Source organism: Tursiops truncatus, chromosome X (genome assembly GCF_011762595.2).
Source record: "Tursiops truncatus isolate mTurTru1 chromosome X, mTurTru1.mat.Y, whole genome shotgun sequence".
In the NCBI taxonomy this organism is placed as follows: domain Eukaryota; kingdom Metazoa; phylum Chordata; class Mammalia; order Artiodactyla; family Delphinidae; genus Tursiops; species Tursiops truncatus.
Genome location: NC_047055.1, coordinates 82,726,947 through 82,747,747, shown reverse-complemented (window position 1 = coordinate 82,747,747; position 20,801 = coordinate 82,726,947). Strand labels below are relative to the sequence as shown.

Here is a 20,801-nt window from a genome sequence, read left to right as displayed (position 1 = left end):
CTGTCAATTTCTCCCTTTATGGCTGTTAGCATTTGCCTTGTGTATTTAGTTGCTCCTATGTTGGCTGCATACATATTTATAATTTTTATATCTTCTTGGATTGACCCTTTGATCATTATGTAATGTCCTTCTTTGTCTCTAGTTCTGGAGCTAGTGTTGGAAGGCTAATGGGTGGGGCTGGGATCCAGAGGGTCCAGGGCCTGGTGTTCACCCACTAGCAGATGAGGCCGGGTCCTGGGGCTAGTGCCGGCCCACTTGTGGGTGGAACCAGGTCCCAGTGTGTTGGAGTTGATGTTGGCCTGCAGGTGGATGGGGCTGGGTCCTGGTGTGGCTGGGAGCTCAGTACAACAGCCAGCCTACTGGTGGGTGGGTCCATGTAACTGCCCAGCTAGCTGTCTGGCCTGGAATGTCCCAGGACTGGTGCTGATTGGCTGGTGGGTGGGGCCAGGTCCAGGCAAGTAATAAATTAAAGGGAAGGTTCCAACATGGCGCTTACCAGCACCAATATACCTGTGATAGGATGAGCTCCAAGAAATGGCTGCTGGCAGCTTGATGTCCCCATGATGAGTTTCAATTGCCTCCTGTCTCTCTGAGAGGCTCTGCAAATCAGCTCTTGGTTTGACCCAGGCTCCTTTCAAATTACTGCTTCTGTCCTGGGTCTTGGAGTGTGTGAGATTTTGTGCATACCCTTTAAAAGTGGAGCCTCTATTTTTCACAGTCCTCTGGCTCTCCCAAAAGTAAGTTCCACCGGCCTTCAAAGCCAAATGTTCTGGAGTCTTATCTTTCTGGTCAGTACCCAAGGTTGGGGAGCCCAACGTGGGGCTCAGACCTGTTGCTCTTTGGGGAGAACCTCTACAATTGTAATTATCCTTCCATTTGTTGCTCATCCACCCAGGGATGGGTCTTGAATACACTGCAACTCCACCCCTCCTACCTGTCTCATTGTGGTTCCCTATTTATACCTTCAGCTGTAGAATATCCTTTCTTCTAGTCTTCAGGTCATTATCATGGATAGATCCTCCATAATAGTTTCAATTTTGTTGTGCCCATGGGAGGAGGTGAGCTCAGGGTCTTCCTACTCCACCATCTTGGCCCTTGACAATTTTTTTTTGGCCCTTGAAAATGTTGTGGCAGAAGGAACTCCATGGCTAGTGATGAAAGATCAGCCTTTATATGTATTATTTTCCCCTATATGTAAAGCATCATTTCTCTCTGGCTGCTTTCAATAATTTTTCTGTCTTTAGACTGACATGGGCTTAATTTCCAAAATATACAAACAGGTCATACAATTCAATATTGAAAAAACAAACAACCCAATCAAAAAATGGGCAGAAGATCTAAATATACATTTCTCCAGGAAGACATACAGATGGCCAAAAGGCACATGAAAACATGCTCAGCATCCCTAATTATTAGAGAAATGCAAATCAAAACTGCAATGAGGTATCACCTCATATCAGTCGCAAGGGCCATCATCAAAAAGTCTACAAATAGGGGCTTCCCTGGTGGCGCAGTGGTTGAGAGTCCGCCTGCTGATGCAGGGGACACGGGTTCGTGCCTCGGTCCAGGAAGATCCCACATGCCGTGGAGCAGCTGGGCCCTTGAGCCATGGCCGCTGGGCCTGTGCATCCGGAGTCTGTGCTCCGCAACGGGAGAGGCCACAGCAGTGAGAGGCCCGTGTACCGCAAAAAAAAAAAAAAAAAAAAGTCTACAAATAATAAATGCTGGAGAGGGTGTGGAGAAAAGAGAACCCTCCTACACTGTTGATGGGAATGTAAATTGGTGCAGCCACCATGGAGAACAGTATTGAGATTCCTTAAAAAACTAAAAATAGAGTTGCCATGTGATCCAGCAATCCCAATCCTCAGCATATATCCGGAAAAGATGAAAACTCCAATTTAAATAGATACATGCACCCCAATGGTCATAGCAGCACTATTTACAATAGCCAAGATACGGAAGCAACTTAAGTATCTACTGACAGATGAGTGGATAAAGTAAATGTGAGATACACACACACACACACACACACACACACAGGAATATTACTCAGCCATAAAAAAAATTTGCAGAATGAAATTCTGCAATTTGCAGCAACATGGATGGACCTAGAGAATATTATGCTTAGTGAAATAAGTCAGACAGAGAAAGACAAATATCATATGATATCACTTACATGTGGAATCTAAAAAATGATGCAAATGAACTTATTTACAAAACAGAAACAGACTCACAGACATAGAAAACAAGTTTATGGCTACCAAAGGGGAAACGGGGGGCATAAATTAGGAGTTTTGGATTAACAGATACACACTGTGGGCATATGTTTCTGCCAAATTTGGGAATATTTATTTAAGTTATTAAATATAAATATTATATATTATTTCTTTGAGTACTTTTGCAGCCTTACCCTCTTTCGCCTCTCCTTCTGAGACTCTGATTGGCACAAATATTAGATCTTTTGTTATAGTTCCACTGATCCCTGTTCATTTTTCAATCTATTTTCTCTTTGTTATTCAGATTAGATAATTTCTATTGTTCTTTCTCCAAGTTCACTGATTATTTTCTCTGTTGTCTCCAATCTGCAGTTTAACCCATCTTTTGTGTATTTTATTTCAGTTATTGTATCTTTTAGTTCTTAATTTCCATTTGTTCTTTTGTATATTATATCTCTTTGTAAGACTTTCTATTTTTAATTTGTATCAAGAATGTTCAGCAAATTCCCTGGCTGTCCAGTGGTTAGGACCTGGTGCTTTCACTGCACAAGCCATACAGCACAGCCCAAAAAAAGAATGTTCAGAATTGTTTGTCAAAGCATTCCTCTCTCATGGCTGCTCTGAAATCCTTATCAGGTAATTCAGTCATTTGTGTTACAGTGATTTGATTTTCTATGGATAACACAAATCTATTGATTTTCTTTCCTCAGTCAGTTTGAGATCTCAGTTTGATATCTTTCTGGTTCTTGGTATGATGAGGGATTTTCAATTCAAACCTTAATATTTCGGGTATTATTTTATGAGACTCTGGATCTCATTTAAATTTTGTGTTTTAGCAGGTCTTTTCTGACACCACTCTGGTGGGTGAAGGAGGATGCTGTCTCGTTACTGCCAAGTGGGAGTAGAAGTCCTAACTCCCAATGTGCCCTTGTCTGACACTTCCACAGCAGGAGCAGGTGGCATACCTTCTTACAGTCTGGCAATGGTAGAAGTCTAGGTTCTTCATTTGGCCTTTGCTGGTAGGGGTAAGAGTGGGCTACAGTTTTTCTCTAGTGTTTGGCTGGAATAGAGTAGTTATTATCTAAAAGATTTCTGTATTACTAGGTTGTTCCTTCTGCGTACTTTGGCTAGAGAGAGCAGGCTTTTCTTGGTCTGCACCTGTTGGTGTTTCTGGGCTGCCAGCTTGTCCTGCACACAGTCTGGGATATATAAGGCACAAAGAAAACCCAGGGAACTCACTACTGCAGCATTCCTTGGATCCCAAGGCCCTTAGGCAATCTGTCACCTTCTGTTCACCTTCTAGAGTATCTTGTGCTTGTTTTATATATAATATCCTGAGCTTTTACTTTTATTTAGCAGGAGGAATAGGGAAAAGTATATCTATTCCATCTTCCCAGAAGCAGAAATCTAGTTGGTTCTTTTGAACATGCTAATTTGACCATATCACTCTGCAGCTTAAAACATCTCAATGGCTCCAATTACCTACAGGATCAAATCCCAAAACAGAAACCTCACTGAGGAGGAGAGACTGTGTCACATACACTTCTACATTCCCAAAGTCCAGCATGGCTCTTATAAGTAATAGTCACTCTGAATGCCTAAGGATTAAAGAATTTGGGCTTAAGTTAATGCATTTCCCATACCAGTATATGTTCTGGTGAATTATACACTTTCTTAAAGACTATTCCATAGCCAAAAGTATGATGTACTTGCATAGACGTTTTTGCCCTGAGTCAAAGCATTGAGAGAACTGTCAAAGCTAGAACCACACATACCTTCTACAGGCAACCGCCGCCGTATGGCCAGGCGTTCCATTTTCCTCTGTGTCTCTGCCAGACTGAAAAGGACCCCATATACATATTGACGAGCCGACCGGAACAGGAGAGCAGCTGGAGGCAGCTCCATGTTACACTCATCCTCAATACATACAGGGATCTTAATCTCACCCTAATGAGAAAATGGTACAGGAGAAAGGAGAAAATGAGTTACCCCAAGGTTTGGAATTGAGCTGAGAAGAAACAGTAATGAACTGTAGCCTCGCTATTAAATTTTCTACTTGTATTTAGACAGAATTTCAGACTAAAAAAAGTTGTAACAAGCCAAACTGACCATAGGCAGCTTAAAAGCTAAATTCCATTTTTAAAGTCTCTGCTATGACTATCTACAGCTGACTAAATGGAGAAAATTCATCTTAGACATTTTGCTGAGGGATAGATTTGTATGGTAAGACTGGAGGAAGGGAATAGCTCTGGAGAAGTAGATGGAGAGGTAAAGAACAAGGGCATAATGCCTCTTCTTAGAGTGTGTCCATCCCTAGACCAGAGTCCACAAACATGGTGCATTATCTTCTTCAAAATCTCACAATTATACTTCTCTTCTAGGCCTCCTTTACTGCACAGTCCCATCTTTTGCTGGTCTCACCTCACTAGAGACCCTTGATACAATGAGGGGCCCCAGCACACTTGATCTCCTTTCAGATACAATCATCAGAATTTTCTCTGGTAACTTACAGTCCTAGGAAGTGTGAAGTACAGTGTTAAGAGCAGGGAGGTAGGTGTTGATGTGTTCTCTCACCTTAGTGAGGACATGGTAGATATATGGGTACATAAGACCCCTTCGATGTCTGTGTTCAGCAACCCGCAAGACTTCTGGAGCTACTGGAGGTAAGGGTGGAATGGTGATGTCCATATGGTTCCTCGTAGACATAGACAGCAGAGATGGGATGTGGGGCTCACCATCACCCAGGCTGGCATCTGAAACTCCAGCATCGATAGGCTGTACCCAAGACCCTCTGTCACCATTTGGATCCTCCCATCCAGGCTGCTGCTGAAGTGTTTCTGTGATGTGACTAAAAGGTTTTAAAAGATAGTGTAGAAGAGAGAAGGGGGGTTGATAATGACATTCCAACTCAAGATGCCTGTTCTGATTCCAAGGAATCTTAACAAACCCTTTGGAAGCCAGGATACTGGGTTAGCACTGGACCTGATACCTTTCTTCTCAGTGGCCATCACTATCTTCCTGGCTTCTTTCATCTGATATAAACCAAAGCAATCAAAAGTCATGGGAACTGGGCTTCCCTGGTGGCACAGTGGTTAAGAATCCGCCTGCCAATGCAGGGAACACAGGTCAAGCCCTGGTCCAGGAAGATCCCACATGCCGCGGAGCAACTAAGCCCGTGTGCCACAACTACTGAGCCTGTGCTCTAGAGCCCGTGAGCCACAACTACTGAGCCCATGTGCCACAGCTACTGAAGCCCGTGTGCCTAGAGCCCATGCTCTGCAACAAGAGAAGCCACCGCAATAAGAAGCCCGCTCACTGCAACAAAGAGTAGCCCCCACTCGCCACAACTAGAGAAAGCCCACACGCAGCAACAAAGACCCAACAGAGCCAAAATTTTTTTTAAAAGTCATGGGAACCATTCTGAATCCTTTATACCTTATAAGAGGCCATGTTTAGAGTCTGCTCATGTTCTAAGGAAATAACTACAATTTAAAATCTCAGAAACTTCCCTGGTTGTCCAGTGAGTAAGATTCCATGCTCCCAATACTGGGGGCCCATATTCAGTCCCTGGTTGGGGAACTAGATCCCGCATGCATGCTGCAACTAAGAGCCTGCATGCCGCAACTAAGGAGCTCGCATGCCGTGACTAAGACCCAGTGCAGCCAAAATAAATGAATGAATAAATAAATATAAAAGCAAACAAACAAAAACCCAAAAAACCCTCAAATCAGCTCTGTCTCCCAGGAATAATCTGCTTGGAGTAATAATCTAAGAACAAATGAGCTTATATAAAATCTCACTGTTTTAATCCTCAGAACCCTGTCTTAGTTACCAAGCAATATAACTGCATACTCAACTGTTCCAATACCTCAACTCTATAAAGTCTTTCAAGTTTTTTTTCCATTCAACCTACTCCCCTTCACAAATTTAGAGATGATAGACATGATACATAGCACACCCCTACCAGGGCTTCCCTAACCAGCTGCTATGCTGCCTTCTACCTCAGTGGCCTGGGTATCTGAAAATTACCACTTGTACAGGGTCCAGATGAGCATGAAGTAGCCAAGCATAGAGAGAATTTTCCTACTTCACTTAAGAGCAAAGAGTCACAGAGAAAAGCCAGGAACATACACTTTCCCACATTCCCTACCTAGGTTACCGCAAAAGAATACAGATGCTTCAGAATTCTGTTCCCTGGGGTGCCTGTACAGATACTTACTCAGAGCTGGCTCCATTTGGCTCATCAGCATCAGAGGAAGAGGAGTGGGAAGAGTCTGGTCCCAAAGGAGGTGAGGCTTTGGAAGTCAGGTAATTGGGAAACTGGGATGCAGAGGAATCATAAGAGACAGCCCAACTGGCAAAGGGGCTGTCCTGCAGCATGGGATCCTCAGAAAAAGCATGGGATTCCCCCAAAGCATGGGGGGAGAAGAGAAGAGAGGAGTTGGGTCCCACTGGGAATGGTGGTGGATATTTCATTTTCTGGGGCACGTGGTGAGAAAACTAAAGGACAAAACAGACAGAAAAGCTCTTTATTTAACATTTTACCAGGCTCCAAGATGGTTTCCCCAGAAGTTGTGACATAGTGGATGATGCCAGTAGCTGGAACTGTTTGGATACAAAGAACCTACTGAGAATAACAAGAAATAATTCTAACAGTGATGTATGGACAGAATCCTCCAAAGGCAGGACAATGGACAAATCTATGTCTCCTAGAACCATTCTTCCAACATTATCTAATTTACCTTCACAATGCCCTAGTGGTTACTGATTTGGATGTTTTCTTTACAGAGTCTGCCAGCCTCAAGTTGAGAACATGACATTCTGATAGTACTGACATTCTGATAATACTGAATCACCCTAACTCCTTAACTCAGATTATAAAAATCGGGAAGCAACCCAAGTCTAATGCTATCAAATGGTGTCAAGCTTCTTAAAAGATATTTACCATTGGCTTTCCAGCAGAGATAGTGCCCATTTGATTTCGTGGAATGGGAGGATTTCCAAGTCGATTATTCCGAAAACCTGAAGCAAAGAGAAAGGGCTATCCTTTAGTCAATCCTAATAACTGTACCCTGTTATATTCTGCTAATCTCAAAACACTTGAGAAATTATTATTAATAAATAAGTTAACAATTTATTGAAGAGCTACTATGTACCATGCCAAGAACCTTACATAAATTATTTCTTCTGATAACAACCCTATTAAGGAGGTATCCTGAGCCACATTTCATACAGATGTGACTTGCAAAGATCACACAGCTAGTACATAGCAGAGGTAGAATTCAAACTCAGGCCTGATCCCACAGACAGGGCAATTTTACATATACCAGGCCACAACGGAGATTAGCACCAGAAGAAGCCCAAGCTAAGGAAATAGCATTGGATCCCATCTATAAATTCAGGAAATGGGGGCCCTGTTTCATGTCATCTCTCTTATTACATGGAAATCAAAAGGATGTCTATCAAATAGGAATGACTTCTAGAAGGGTGCAATACAAATAAGTGATTCTACTCTGTCCCAGGAGTTCCTGAGGGACTAACTCAGTTTCCTCTATAGACAGAGCAGCTCGGGGTCAAATGGAAGCCTTACCTAGAAAGGAGGAGGGACCCACTGGCAGCGAAGAGAGTTTGGTTGTGACTGAATAGTACTCAACTGCTTTCTTGAATCGTTCTATTTTATCTTCTGTCCTGGACTGGATGTTGGAACATCAAATGTTCAGAAGAAGAAATAACATGAGAGTGTCTTTGTCATGCAATTTATAATTTGAGAGTCAAAACAGTAGCAGAAATCAAATGTTTAAAGAAACCCAAGGGAGCAATTTTTCATGCTGCAGAAAAGTTTAGGTAGGGAGAGAGCATTATAGAACATAAAAGATGGAATACTTAAAAAAATTAAGTTTAAAAATAAATAAAGTTTACTTACATTTTGTGCTATTCTAAAATGGTCACATGATCATTAGAAAAAATACATAAAGATAGGAGAAAAAAACTACACAGTACCATCACCCAAAGATATTTTGGTATGCTTCCTTCCACTAATTTTTTTTTTTTTGGCTGTGTTGGGTCTTCATTGCTGCGTGCAGGCTTTCTCTAGTTGCAGCGAGCAGGGGCTACTCTTTGTTGCAGTGAGCAGGCTTCTCATTGCAGTGGCTTCTCTTGTGCGGAGCTCAGGCTGTAGGAGCACGGGCTTCAGTAGTTGTGGCTCTCTGGCTCTAGAGTGCAGGCTCAGTAGTTGTGGTGCGCGGGCTTACTTGCTCCGCAACATGTGGGATCTTCCTGGACCAGGGCTCGAACCCGTGTCCCCTGCATTGGCAGGCGGATTCTTAACCACTGCACCACCAGGGAAGCCCTCCACTAAGTTTTAAAATACATTTTTTTGTTGAAGTATGGCTAGTCTATTTTAATACACATATTTTTTCTATAGTTGATACCGTACTCTGTGTACAATTTCATATCTTGCTTTCATTACACTACAAGATAATTTTGAATGGCTGAATATTTTATCATTATACATATATCATAAATTATTTAACTACTTCTCTAATACCTGACATTTAGGTTATTTCTCACATTTGGCTATTATAACTTACACAGAAAAGAACATATATGCACGTATAAGTTTTTCTGGATTTCAGATTATGTCCATATGAAAATGTCCCCAAAGTGGAATTATTGGTTCAAAAGGTATGAATATTACAACCAGAACCTCTTAAACATATACAAAATCCACAATGTGAAATCACTATATATCCACCAGAATGGCTAAAATTAAAGACTATAAATATCTAGCACTGGCAAGGATATAGAGTGACTGGAATCCCAATACACTGCTTGTAAGAATGTATATTGGTAGAGTTGAGAAAACAGTCTGGCAGTTTCTTATAATGTTAAACATATATTTGCCATATGGCACAGCAATCCTACTCCTAAGTATTTATCCAGGAGAAATGAGTACACATGTCCACCAAAAAATATGAACAAGAATACTAACAACAGCTTTATTTAATAGCTCCAAACTGGAAATAACTCAAATGTATATCAACAGAAGAGTGGATAAGTTATGGCATATTCATATGATAAAAAACTGTGCAGTAATAAAGAACAAAGGACTGATATATGCAACAACATGGACTAATCTCAGACATAATAATGAATGAAAGAAGAGACACACAAAAGAGTAAATATAAAGTTCAAGTAGAAGCGAAACTTATCTATGGTGATAGAAAATACCGTTTACCTCTGCGGGGTTGGGGCTGATTGAGAAGGGACTTTTCCTTATTAAGCTTTTTCCAATGTAATTTTCAAATCCTCTTGAATATAACTTATGACCTTCATAATATTTCATCAAATAGAATATAAGATTAAAGTCATTTCTAATTTCTCATTATAAATAATGCTCTGATGAGCATATTTTTACATAATTTTCTTGGGTTATTTCATAGGGCATATTCTTAGAAGTGGAATTACTAGGTCAAAGGATATGGTCATTTTCATAGACTCTTGACACATGATACTAAATCTCTTTCCAAAGCAGATGTCTCAAGTTATACTCTCATCATCAGTGCATGAGAGTGCCCAATTCACCCTATAGCCTCAGTGTTGAATATTTTCTACAAAAAATCATCTCCTAACTATAACACTTATTTTTTATAGGAAAATTAAAAGATATAATAAAAAAGAAAAATTTAAACAGTTATAATCTTATCTCTCAGAGTTTGTAATTGTTAACACTCTAAGATCTACACAGCATTCCAGATCTCTTTACTTGCCTGCATGCAGGCACACAAATACAGATATCAAGATCTCCAGGTCCTCCAGCCTCACTTAGAAACAAAATATCACTCTCCTTTTTCAAAAATTGGACATAATTGTTTGAAAAAGGGTTTCAAATCTAAAGAATGTTTGCAAATTACTGACTTACAGAATGACATGTAAATAACATTCCATTGCATCAAGGTTCCATTATTTATATATTCATTATTATTTCCCTATTATATTTAATAACACATAATAATAACTAAAAACAATCTCCTAAGACATACAAGCCATATACAGAATCTTCCTTAATATCTCTACCTCTGTACCCACTCCCCTCCCCAAAAGTGACCACTGTTACCAGTTTGGTATATGTCCTGTCATAACTTTTGCTGTGTTTATACGCACACATATATATGTACACCAATATGGTTTTGCTTTTTTCACATAAGTGGAATCTTATCATATTGTTTTTCAAATTGCTTTTTGCACTTAACAGTATGTCTTATAAACTATTATATGTCAGTGAGTATAGATCTATGGCCCAATACCCTGAAATACTGAATTATGTGTACTTCCCTCAGTGTACCACTCTGTTCTGTGCCCTGAAAGGCAAACATTTACTCTTCCTTAAAGAGGCACCAATTCTATGAAATCTCTCCTTCTGTGAAAACTTTACTGTGTTTTTTTTCTTTGTTGTACTTATTTATTTGCTTCTACCTCCCCATTTAACCTCAAGTTCTCTGAGGACAAAGAATGGTTTATTCACATTTATATCCTACTGTCTAACATGGGACCTTATCTACAGAAGTTCATTCAGTATTTTATATATGATCATATTTAATTAAGTCCTGCCCTTTTCTTTTAAAGATCCACAGAGGCCAGAAGTAGCAGAGTAGAACCCCATACTTTGACACTATTACCTAGCAGTTTTTGTATGTTTGTTAAAAGAGCTCTCATAATTCTATAACTGTTAAAAATGTTTGTGAAAATTATACAACAAAGAAAAATGGCTTAAAACATAATGTTAAGTGAAAAAAGCAGGCTAAAAATGACTACACTGAGATGACTACCACATCAAAACATACATATAAAGAGGACTAGGAAATACTGTGAAACATTTAGGGTGGAATTAGAAGCAAAGTCTCTATTAAAAAATTTTGTTTTGTTTTGTTTAGTGAAAAGTGGATTCTTGTTATTAAGAATAGTCATTATCCAAGTTCCAAAACTCATGAAGCTACAAAGGGAAGCAAAAGCTATAACATTAAAAATATTCACCACTCAATTGAGCACTTACAAAACTTTTCCTACATTTATATACAATGGAATATTATTCAGTCTTAAAAGAGAAGGAAATTCTGATACATGCTACAACATGGAAGAACCTTGAGGACATTATGCTAAGTGAAATAAGCCTGTTGCAAAAATATATATTGTATAATTCCACTTATATGAAGTATGTAAAGTAGTCAAAATCAGAGGCCAAAAGTAGAATGGTGGTTGCCAGGGGCTGGGAGGAAGGAGAGAATGGGGAGTTATCATTTGATGGGTACAGTTTCAGTTTTACAAGATAAAAAGAGTTATGGGGATGAATGATGGTGATGGTTGCACAATATTATGAATGTAATTAATACCACTCAACTGTATATTTATAATGGTTAAGATGGTAAATTTTACGTGTATTTTACCACAATAAAAAATTGGAAGGAAAATTTATTCTCCATCTAAACAGTATCCCCTACTTAACACTAGGATCTCTCCCTACCCAACATGTCAATTTCTCTTTTTGTGAGTCACTCTCTTCCTAATCATCTCATGAAAACAGCTGAGAGTGCAATGCAAAGTAACAAAGTGAATGAGCAAATCTGTCATAAAGGTCAGGACTTCCTATAGTCAAGGGACATGATAGAGGACTGCTCACATCATAGTAGAAGCCACAGACCAATGAGGATCTGTTGCAGTTAGTGTTCATCAGTGGTGGAAGAGAGAATTATGAAAGATGATGGCAGGCAAGACACTTGAAAAGAGAATGATTTGAATATCAACAGAATGTAAGCCTTTTGGGAAAATAAAGCCCAAGTATACTTTTTATTAAAAAAAAACACAAAACACTCTTTATGATTGTGCCAGAAAGTTAAATGTGAACTAGTGGGTGTTAGACAGGGCTATCACAAAATTTTGTTAGGAAAACTTATGCCCCCAAAATCAAACACTGATTTCATTTTTTATTCATTTAAAAACATCTATAGAGAGGTTTCCATTCTGGATAAGATGGGGTAAGTACCCTCCAATTTGTTCCCACTGAAGGTAGTTACAGAAACCAGGAGCCACTATTTGAAGACTCTGGGAAGAAGACCAGAATTCGAAGTACCACCAAACCAAGGGTGATTTTAGCATTTCTTTTTTCTCCAATGTCCCCTGGTGTGGACACAATGCAGCCTGAAATCTGGAAGCGTCCACTGATGTGGAGAGAGCTCCAGGAGAAACCCTAGTCCAGTTCTGGCTTGAAGAGTGGGAAAAGGGTCTCTGAAAACTCAAGAAAATGTATGGAAATACCCCCATTTTTCTTTTCCTTTTTTCTGTTCTCATGTGTGCCAGCCTGAAGCAAACCTGTGGTGGCAGCAGTGGCAATAGGGGAATAGCGGGAAGCTCAATCTCTGAATGAGGAAACTTCCTCTCTGATCAGAGAAGCAGTGGTCTCAGTAGGGTGGAGTGAGCCTTCAATGCTTTTTCTCTGTCCTCCTGCTGCTTGGCCCTAGATGCTGAAAAAGGGTGGCCCGATGAACTGGGAAGTACTGAAGGGATTGCAAAGAGGGAGCAGCACATGTGTGGATCTGACACTTAAAACAGCAGACCACAGACTCTGAGAACTGAACAGATAAACCACTGCCCAAGTCCCAGACTGGCAACTGGGTGGCGTTCATGGGACTGATCCAAATAGGTTTGCAAAGGCTTTGAAAACTGCACTGACATTGAAACCAAGGCCCACAGTAGGATGGTGAGAACTTGTGGTCTGAACTTAAATGGGTCAATTGCCTCTTAAAACAAAACTGTCAACATTCCCGACTATATTGAAATAAGACTAGGAACCTCAAAACATAATATTCAAAATGTCCAATCCAAATTTACTTGGCCTGGGCATAACCAGGAAAATCTTAAATTGCATGGAAATAATCAATATATGCCTACACTGAGATGACACACACGTTGAACTTATCTGACAAAGACATTATGCAGCTTTATAAAAATGCTTGAAGGTAGGAGAAACACTTTTGAAACAGAAAGATAGATAATCTCAGCAAAAATAAGTAGACCTTAGGACCTTTCTCCTAGATCACACTTTTTCTCTATTCACTTTAATTCTCAACTCTACTTTAAAAAAATATATACGTAGCAGGTGATCTTTAGCAGACATAAAATCAAAATCAATTCGACCTAAATGTCAGGACGCTGAAAAAGACTGTCATTCCACTGTTTAAATTCTGTAATTGCTAAGAACAAAATTTTGCTTGTGTTTATCCTCACTGCTTCTCTTTTACCCAGAGAAAAACATTCTTTGAGTAGGTTTAAAATAAGAATAAATAATTTAAAACTAAAAAGAAATAAGAAAATCTCAGCAAAGAAAGATAATACATAAAGAAGAGCCAAATGAAAAGAAACGAAATTGAGTTATTTGTAGTGAGGTGGATGGACCTAGAGTCTGTCATACAGAGTGAAGTAAATCAGAAAGAGAAAAACAAATACCGTATGCTAACACATATATATGGAATCTAAAAAACAAAATATGTCATGAAGAACCTAGGGGTGAGACGGGAATAAAGACACAGACCTACTAGAGAATGGACTTGAGGATATGGGGAGGGGGAAGGGTAAGCTGTGACAAAGTGAGAGAGTGGCATGGACATATATACACTACCAAATGTAAAATAGATAGCTAGTGGGAAACAGCCGCATAGCACAGGGAGAACAGCTCGGTGCTTTGTGACCACCTAGAGGGGTGGGATAGGGAGGGTGGGAGGGAGGGAGATGCAAGAGGGAAGCGATATGGGAACATATGTATATGTATAGCTGATTCACTTTGTTATAAAGCAGAAACTAACACACCATTGTAAAGCAATTATACTCCAATAAAGATGTTAAAAAAAAAAGAAGAACCAAACGGAAACTTTAGAATTTAAAATACAATACTCGTACTGTATAACACAGGGAACTCTGCTCAATGTTATGTAACAACCTAAATGGGAAAAGAATTTGAAAAAGAATAGCTACATGTATATGTATAACTGAATCACTTTACTGTACACCTGAAACTAATGCAACATTGTTAGTCACCTCTACTCCAATATAAAATAAAGAGTTAAAAAAATAAAAATAAAAAAACTATACTCCACTATAAAATAAAAATTAAAACACAAAACAAAAAGAAACAAACTCAGGGACTTCCGTGGTGGTCCAGTGGTTAAGGGGACATGGGTTCAATCCCTGTTGGGGAACTAAGATCCCACACATGCTGTGGGGCAGCTAAGCCCACGCGCTGCAACTACTGAGCCCACACACCACAACTAGAGAGAAGCCCACACACCACAACTAAGACCCAACACAGCCAAAAATAAAATAAATAATTTTTTAAAAAAAATAAATAACCTGAAAAAAAATACAATAGTCAGAATTTAAAAAAAAAACCTCATTGGATGGGTTCTACAGCAGAAAAGAGATGACCAACTTCAGTAAGTGGTGCTGGGAAAACTGGACAGCTACATGTAAAAGAATGAAGTTAGAACACTCCCTAACACCATACACAAAAATAAACTCAAAATGGATTAAAGACCTAAATGTAAGATAGGATACTAAAAAACTCTTAGAGGAAAACACAGGCAGAACACTCTCTGACATAAATTGCAGCCATCTTTTTTGATCCACCTCCTGAAATAATGAAAATAAAAACCAAAATGGGACCTAATGAAACTTAAAAGCTTTTGCACAGCAAAGGAAACCATAAACAAAACAAAAAACAACCCACAGAATGGGAGAAAATATTTGCAAAAGAAGCGACCAACAAGGGATTAATCTCCAAAGTATACTGTGTTGGCAAAAAGTTCACTCAGGTTTTTCCGTAAGATGTTACAGAAAAACCCGAGCAAACTTTTTGCCAACCCAATACAAGCAGCACATGCAGCTCAATATCAGAAAACAAACAACCCAGTCAAAAAATGGGTGGAAGATCTAAATAGACATTTCTCCAAAGAAGACATACAGATGGCCAAAAAGCACGTTAAAAAATGCTCAACATCACTAATTATCAGAGAAATGCAAATCAAAACTACAATGAGGTATCACCTCACACTGGTCAGAATGGTCATCATCAAAAAATCTACAAATAATAAATGCTGGAGAGGGTGTGGAGGAAAAGGAACCCTCCTACACTGTTGGTGGGGATGTAAATTGGTACAACCATTATGGAGAACAGTATGGAGGTTCCTTAAAAAACTAAAAATAGAACTACCATATGATCCAGTAATCCCACTCCTGGGCATATATCCAGAGAAAACCATAATTCAAAAAGATACATGCACCCCAATGTTCACTGCAGCACTATTTACAATAGCTAAGACATGAAAGCAACCTAAATGTCCATCGGCAGAGGAATGGATAAAGAAGATGTGGTACATGTATTCGATGGAATATTACTCAGCCATAAAAAAGAATGAAATAATGCCATTTGCAGCAACATGGATGGACCTAGAGATTATCATACTAAGTGAAGTAAGACAGAGAAAGACAAATATCATATGATATTGTTTACATGTGGAATCTAAAAAAATGGTACAAATGAACTTATTTAAAAAACAGAAACCAAGTCACAGATGTAGAAAAACTTATTGTTACCAAAGGTGAAAGGCAGGGAGGGATAAATTAGGAGATTGGGACTGACATATACACACTAATATATATAAAATAGATAACTAATAAGGACCTACTGTATAGCACAGGGAACTCTACTCAATACTCTGTAATGGTTTATATGGGAAAAGAATCTAAAAAAGTGTGGATATATGTATATGTATTACTGATTCAGTTTGCTGTACACCTGAAACTAACACAACATTGTAAAGCAACTATACTCCAATAAAAAAAAAATTTAAAGAAAAAGAAAAGAGATGGCCAAGGAAAGAATCAACAAAGTTAATGATGAATCCATAGAAATTATCCAGTGTGAAAAACAGAGAGGAAAATAATTTTTTAAAAAACAGAGTCTCAAGTATCTATGGGGTAATAACAAAAGGTCAAACACTGGTGCCATTGTAGTCACAGGAGGAAAGGAGAATGTGGAACAGAAAATCTGTTTGAATAATAATAGCTGAAAACTTCTCAAATTTAGTGAAAGATATACTTAGAAATTAAAGATGCTCAGCAAACCCTAAACAAGATAAATTCAAAGAAATCCATGCCTGATACATCACTGGAAAATTCTACCAAACAATTAAAGAAGAAAAACACCAATTCTACACAATCTCTTCCAAAAAATGGAAGAGGAAGGAATACTTGCCAATACATTTTATGAGTCCTGCATTACCCTGATATCAAAATCAAACAAAGAAAACACACACACATAAAAACTACAGTCCAATATTCCTCATGAAAATACATATAAAAATACTCAATGAAATACTAGTAATTTATATCCAACAATGTAAAAAAAGAATAATACATTTTTGCCATATCTTGGGAATGCAAGGATGGCTCAATATTCAAAAATCAATGGACTAAAGAAGAAAAAGCACATGATCCTATCAATAGACATACAAAAATACATTTGACAAAATACAGCATCCATTAATGATAAGAACTTTCAGTAAACTAGGAATAGAAGAGATCTTCCTCAACCTAATAACATGCATCTACAAAACCTATCATTATACTTAATGCTGACTGAATGCTTTCCCCAAATATCAGGAACAAGACAAGGATATCCTCTCTCAGTAGTCCTATTCAACACTGTTTAGAAATCCTAGATAGTGCAGTAAGTCAAGGAAAAAAAAGGGCATACAGACTGGAAAAGAAAGTACTAAAATTGTCCCTATTCACTGACAACATGATCACCTATACAGAAAATACCAAGAAACCTACCAAAAAGCTCCTAGTGAGTTTAGAAAGGTTTCAGCATACAAGGTCAACAAACAAAAATCAATCATATTTCTATATACTAGCAACAAACAATTAGAAACTGAAATAAACAAAACAATATCTTTTATAATAGGTGCCTGCAATATGAAATACTTAAGTATAAATATAAAACAATGTATAAGACATAAGCTGAAAACTATAAAGCACTGATGAACTAAATCAAAGACAAATAAATAAATGCAGAGGTATATCATATTCATGGATTTGAAGACTCACCAAATTCATGTATATATTTAAAGGAATTCCAATTAAAACCCACCAGGATTTTTTGTAGATATAGACAATATTATTCTAAAATGTATATGGAAAGAAAAATGAACTTAAATAGACAAAATAATTTTGAAAAAGAAGAATAAAATTAGAGGAATCACCACCCAATCTTAAGTCTTACCATAGAGCTACAGGATTCAAAACAGTGTGCTATTTCAAAAGAGATAGATACATAGGACAACTGAACAGAATACAGTCCAGAAATACATCCACACAAATACAGACAACTGATTTTTGACAAAGGCAATTCAATGGAGAAAGAAGAGTCTTTTCACCAAACTTTGTTGAAACAATTGAACATCCATATGCAAAAACAAAACAAAACACCTCACACTTCTAAAAATATGAACTCAAAACGGATGATTTGTTCTAAATGTAAAATGTAAAACTATATAATTCTTAGAAGAAAACAGGACAATATTATTGTGCCTGCAGTTAGGCAAAGAGTTCTTAGACATGACACCAAAAGCATGATCCATAAAAGTTATAAATTAATAAAAATTGAAAACTTTTGCTTTGCAAAAGACACTGTTAAAAGAATGTAAAGACAAACTACAGACTGGGGGAAAATATTTGCAAACCAGATATCTGACAAAGGTCTAGTATGCAGAATATATAAAGAACTCTCGAAACTCAACAGTAAGTAATCAAACAACCCAGTTAAAAAATGGGCAAAAGACTGTTCATGAACAGACCATTCACCAGAAAGGATATATGGATGGTAAATAAGCACAAGAAAAAAAATGTTCGTCATTAGTCATTTGAGAAATGCAAATTAAAATTATGATGAACTACCACTACATAGCTGTTAGAATGACTAATAGTAACAATAACAATACCAACAATAACAAGTGCTGGTAAGGAATGGAATAGCCACTCTGGAAAACGGTTTGGCAGAGTCTTATGAAGTTACAGTTAAACATATACTTACCATACGACCCAGAAATCCCATTGCTAGGTATTTACAGTAGGGAAATGAAAACTTATGTTCATACAAAAACCTGTACAGAAATGTTTATAGAAGCTCTATTCAAACCACCAAAAATTGGAAACAACTCAAATATCCTCTAAGGGTGAATGCATAAACAAACTGTGGTATAGCCACACAATGTATACTACTTGGCAATAAAAAGGAATGAATTATCCATACACGCAACATGCAACAATTTAGAACAATCTCAAAGGCGTTATGTTGAATGCAAAATGCCATTCTCAAAAGATTACATACTCTATGATTTCGTTTACATGCTATTCTCTAAGATATAACTATGACAGAGAATAGACTGGTAGTTTCCATGGATTAGGGATGAGTTTGGATGTGACTGCAAAGGAAAAGCATGAGAAATTTTGGGGGTGGTTCAACTGTTCTGATCCTGATTGTGATGTTGGCTACATAAATCTATACATGTGTTAAAAATTTGTGTAACTACCTAAACACAGATGCAAAAGTGAGTTTTATTGTATGTTAATTTAAAAAATAAAACTGAAAAACCCAGAGTGTAAATATAGATGAAATTTAAAAAAATAAAACTAACTTATTTTCCTAACTTTTAGTTTCATTTCACAAGACAAAATCCCAGTTGAGCCCCTTTTTCACTATTAACGATGAAACATTGATTCTTGTTTTAAATGGACCTACTTAAGTAGTCTTTTTCAGTATCCATTATCCTTCAATAAGCAAGACCTCCTTCACATTAAAATATACACTGAAACAAAAAAAGAAAAAAGGGAAGGATATATGCCAGAGTGATAACTATAGCAAGTTGTTTCTGGTTAATGAGATCATAAGTGACATTTTCTAAATCTTCTAGGATGAGCTTATATAACTTTAATAATCAGTGGAAAAAAGGTAAAGAATCCTTTAAATCCAGGCCTAGTGATGTTTTCTAAAAGAAACTTTGAGGCTCCAGTCTATAAGCAGAGAGAAGATAAGCAGCTAGGAGGAGAGGAGGTAGGCAACACAAAAAAGATCAGATCTGTTGGTGGTATTTGTGAAGGTAAGAAAACTGGCCATTTTTAGGAAGGGAGAGGCTAGCTCACCTGAGACTGTTTGAAAACATCCTTCCCAACCACATCCAGGTTTGAGGGGTCTTTGATGGAACTAACATACTCAGAAACAGCCTTGATTACCACATCACAGGGAGGAAGAACCAGCTGATGAGCTCTGACCTAGAAGAAGGAAGATAAGCCAGGCACACTGATATCAAAGATGGGTCACTAAGAAAAAGGGTGAGACAGGGGTGAGATACAGAATTCAAATTCAGTTAATTCACTGAGAGACAGTTAAAATCTTTTTAGTCTTCCCTCTAATTTTCAGTACAGAACACTTGGAACCAAGATTGAAAAGTATAAAGAAAGACAAAACCATAGCAGCAATTATCCCACTACAAAGATAACCACTGTTTTATGACACTGCCATAATTAATCAGTTTTCTTTCATGATACATTTTGGCCGCCTCCAAATTTTTGCTATTAAAGGTAATGTTGTAATGTGTGGACCATGTTTGGATCCTGATTTGAACTAACCACAAAAAGGCCTTTGTGAGACAATCAGGAAAATCTAAAAATGGACTAGTTATTAAGATGATACCAAGAAATTATCATTAATTTTGTTAGGAGTAATAATGGCATTGTGCTTATGTAAGAAAATATCCATATGTTTTAGAGATGCATATCAAAGAACGTGAGAGTGAAATGACTTAAGGTCTGGCATTTGTTTTAAAATACATTAGCAACAGCAACAACAACAAAATAACCCAGCAAGTGTGGCCACATCTTAATAACTGTTGGATCTGGAAGATGTTATAGTGATGGTTGACTATATTATTATATTATTTTTTCTACTTTTGTGATGCTTGAAATTTTTTTAAATAAGGGATTTTTAAATGCTGTGATGAAATGTAGGTATGATTTGTTGTCCACCTTCCAATTATTTAATTACAAGCTTCCTAGAATGGTAATTACTGAGTAAAAGGCTATAAACTTCTTTAAGGCTTTTTATATAAATTATTTAGCCAAATAATCATTCCTTCCTTCAACAAATATTTACTGCCTACTGTGTGCCAGGCACTGTCCTAGGCATCAGGGATACATCAGTGAACAAGATAGACAAAACTCCCTGCCCTCAAGGAAGCTTAAATTCTAGTGTAGGTGTGTTGGGATGGGGTAAGGGGAGTCAAACAAACAGACTAAGTAAAACGTATAGTGTGCTAGATGTAGATAAGTGCTATGGAGAAAATCTCAGCAGAGAAGGGGGTAGGGAATGCAACTGTGTGTGGGGCAGGGCATGTAATTTTAAACAGGGTGTCAGGAAAGGTCACTCTGAGAAAAGAACATTTGAGAGAACCTATAGGAGTGAGGAAATATCTATGTGGG

At 37.8% G+C, this 20,801-nt stretch overlaps 1 protein-coding gene across 26 annotated transcripts in view; it reads right to left on the bottom strand.

Moving 5' to 3' along the window:
* Positions 1-20,801, bottom strand: part of FAM120C (family with sequence similarity 120 member C) — a 139,087-nt gene that overhangs the window by 85,925 nt on the left and 32,361 nt on the right. For 7 of the 26 annotated variants that reach the window (XR_012329216.1, XR_004524581.2, XM_019943562.3 and 4 more), the window contains exons 4-9: positions 19,467-19,595; positions 7,807-7,909; positions 7,162-7,238; positions 6,436-6,716; positions 4,791-5,064; positions 3,992-4,163 (exon numbers count right to left, since the gene is read on the bottom strand). Coding sequence is in view for 20 of the 26 variants with exons in the window: in XM_019943562.3 (XP_019799121.1) it covers positions 3,992-4,163; positions 4,791-5,064; positions 6,436-6,716; positions 7,162-7,238; positions 7,807-7,909; positions 19,467-19,595 (1,036 nt within the window). In the remaining 6 variants the exon portion in view is untranslated. The other 19 variants (XR_002177998.3, XM_019943564.3, XM_019943570.3 and 16 more) reach the window with 19 other exon arrangements.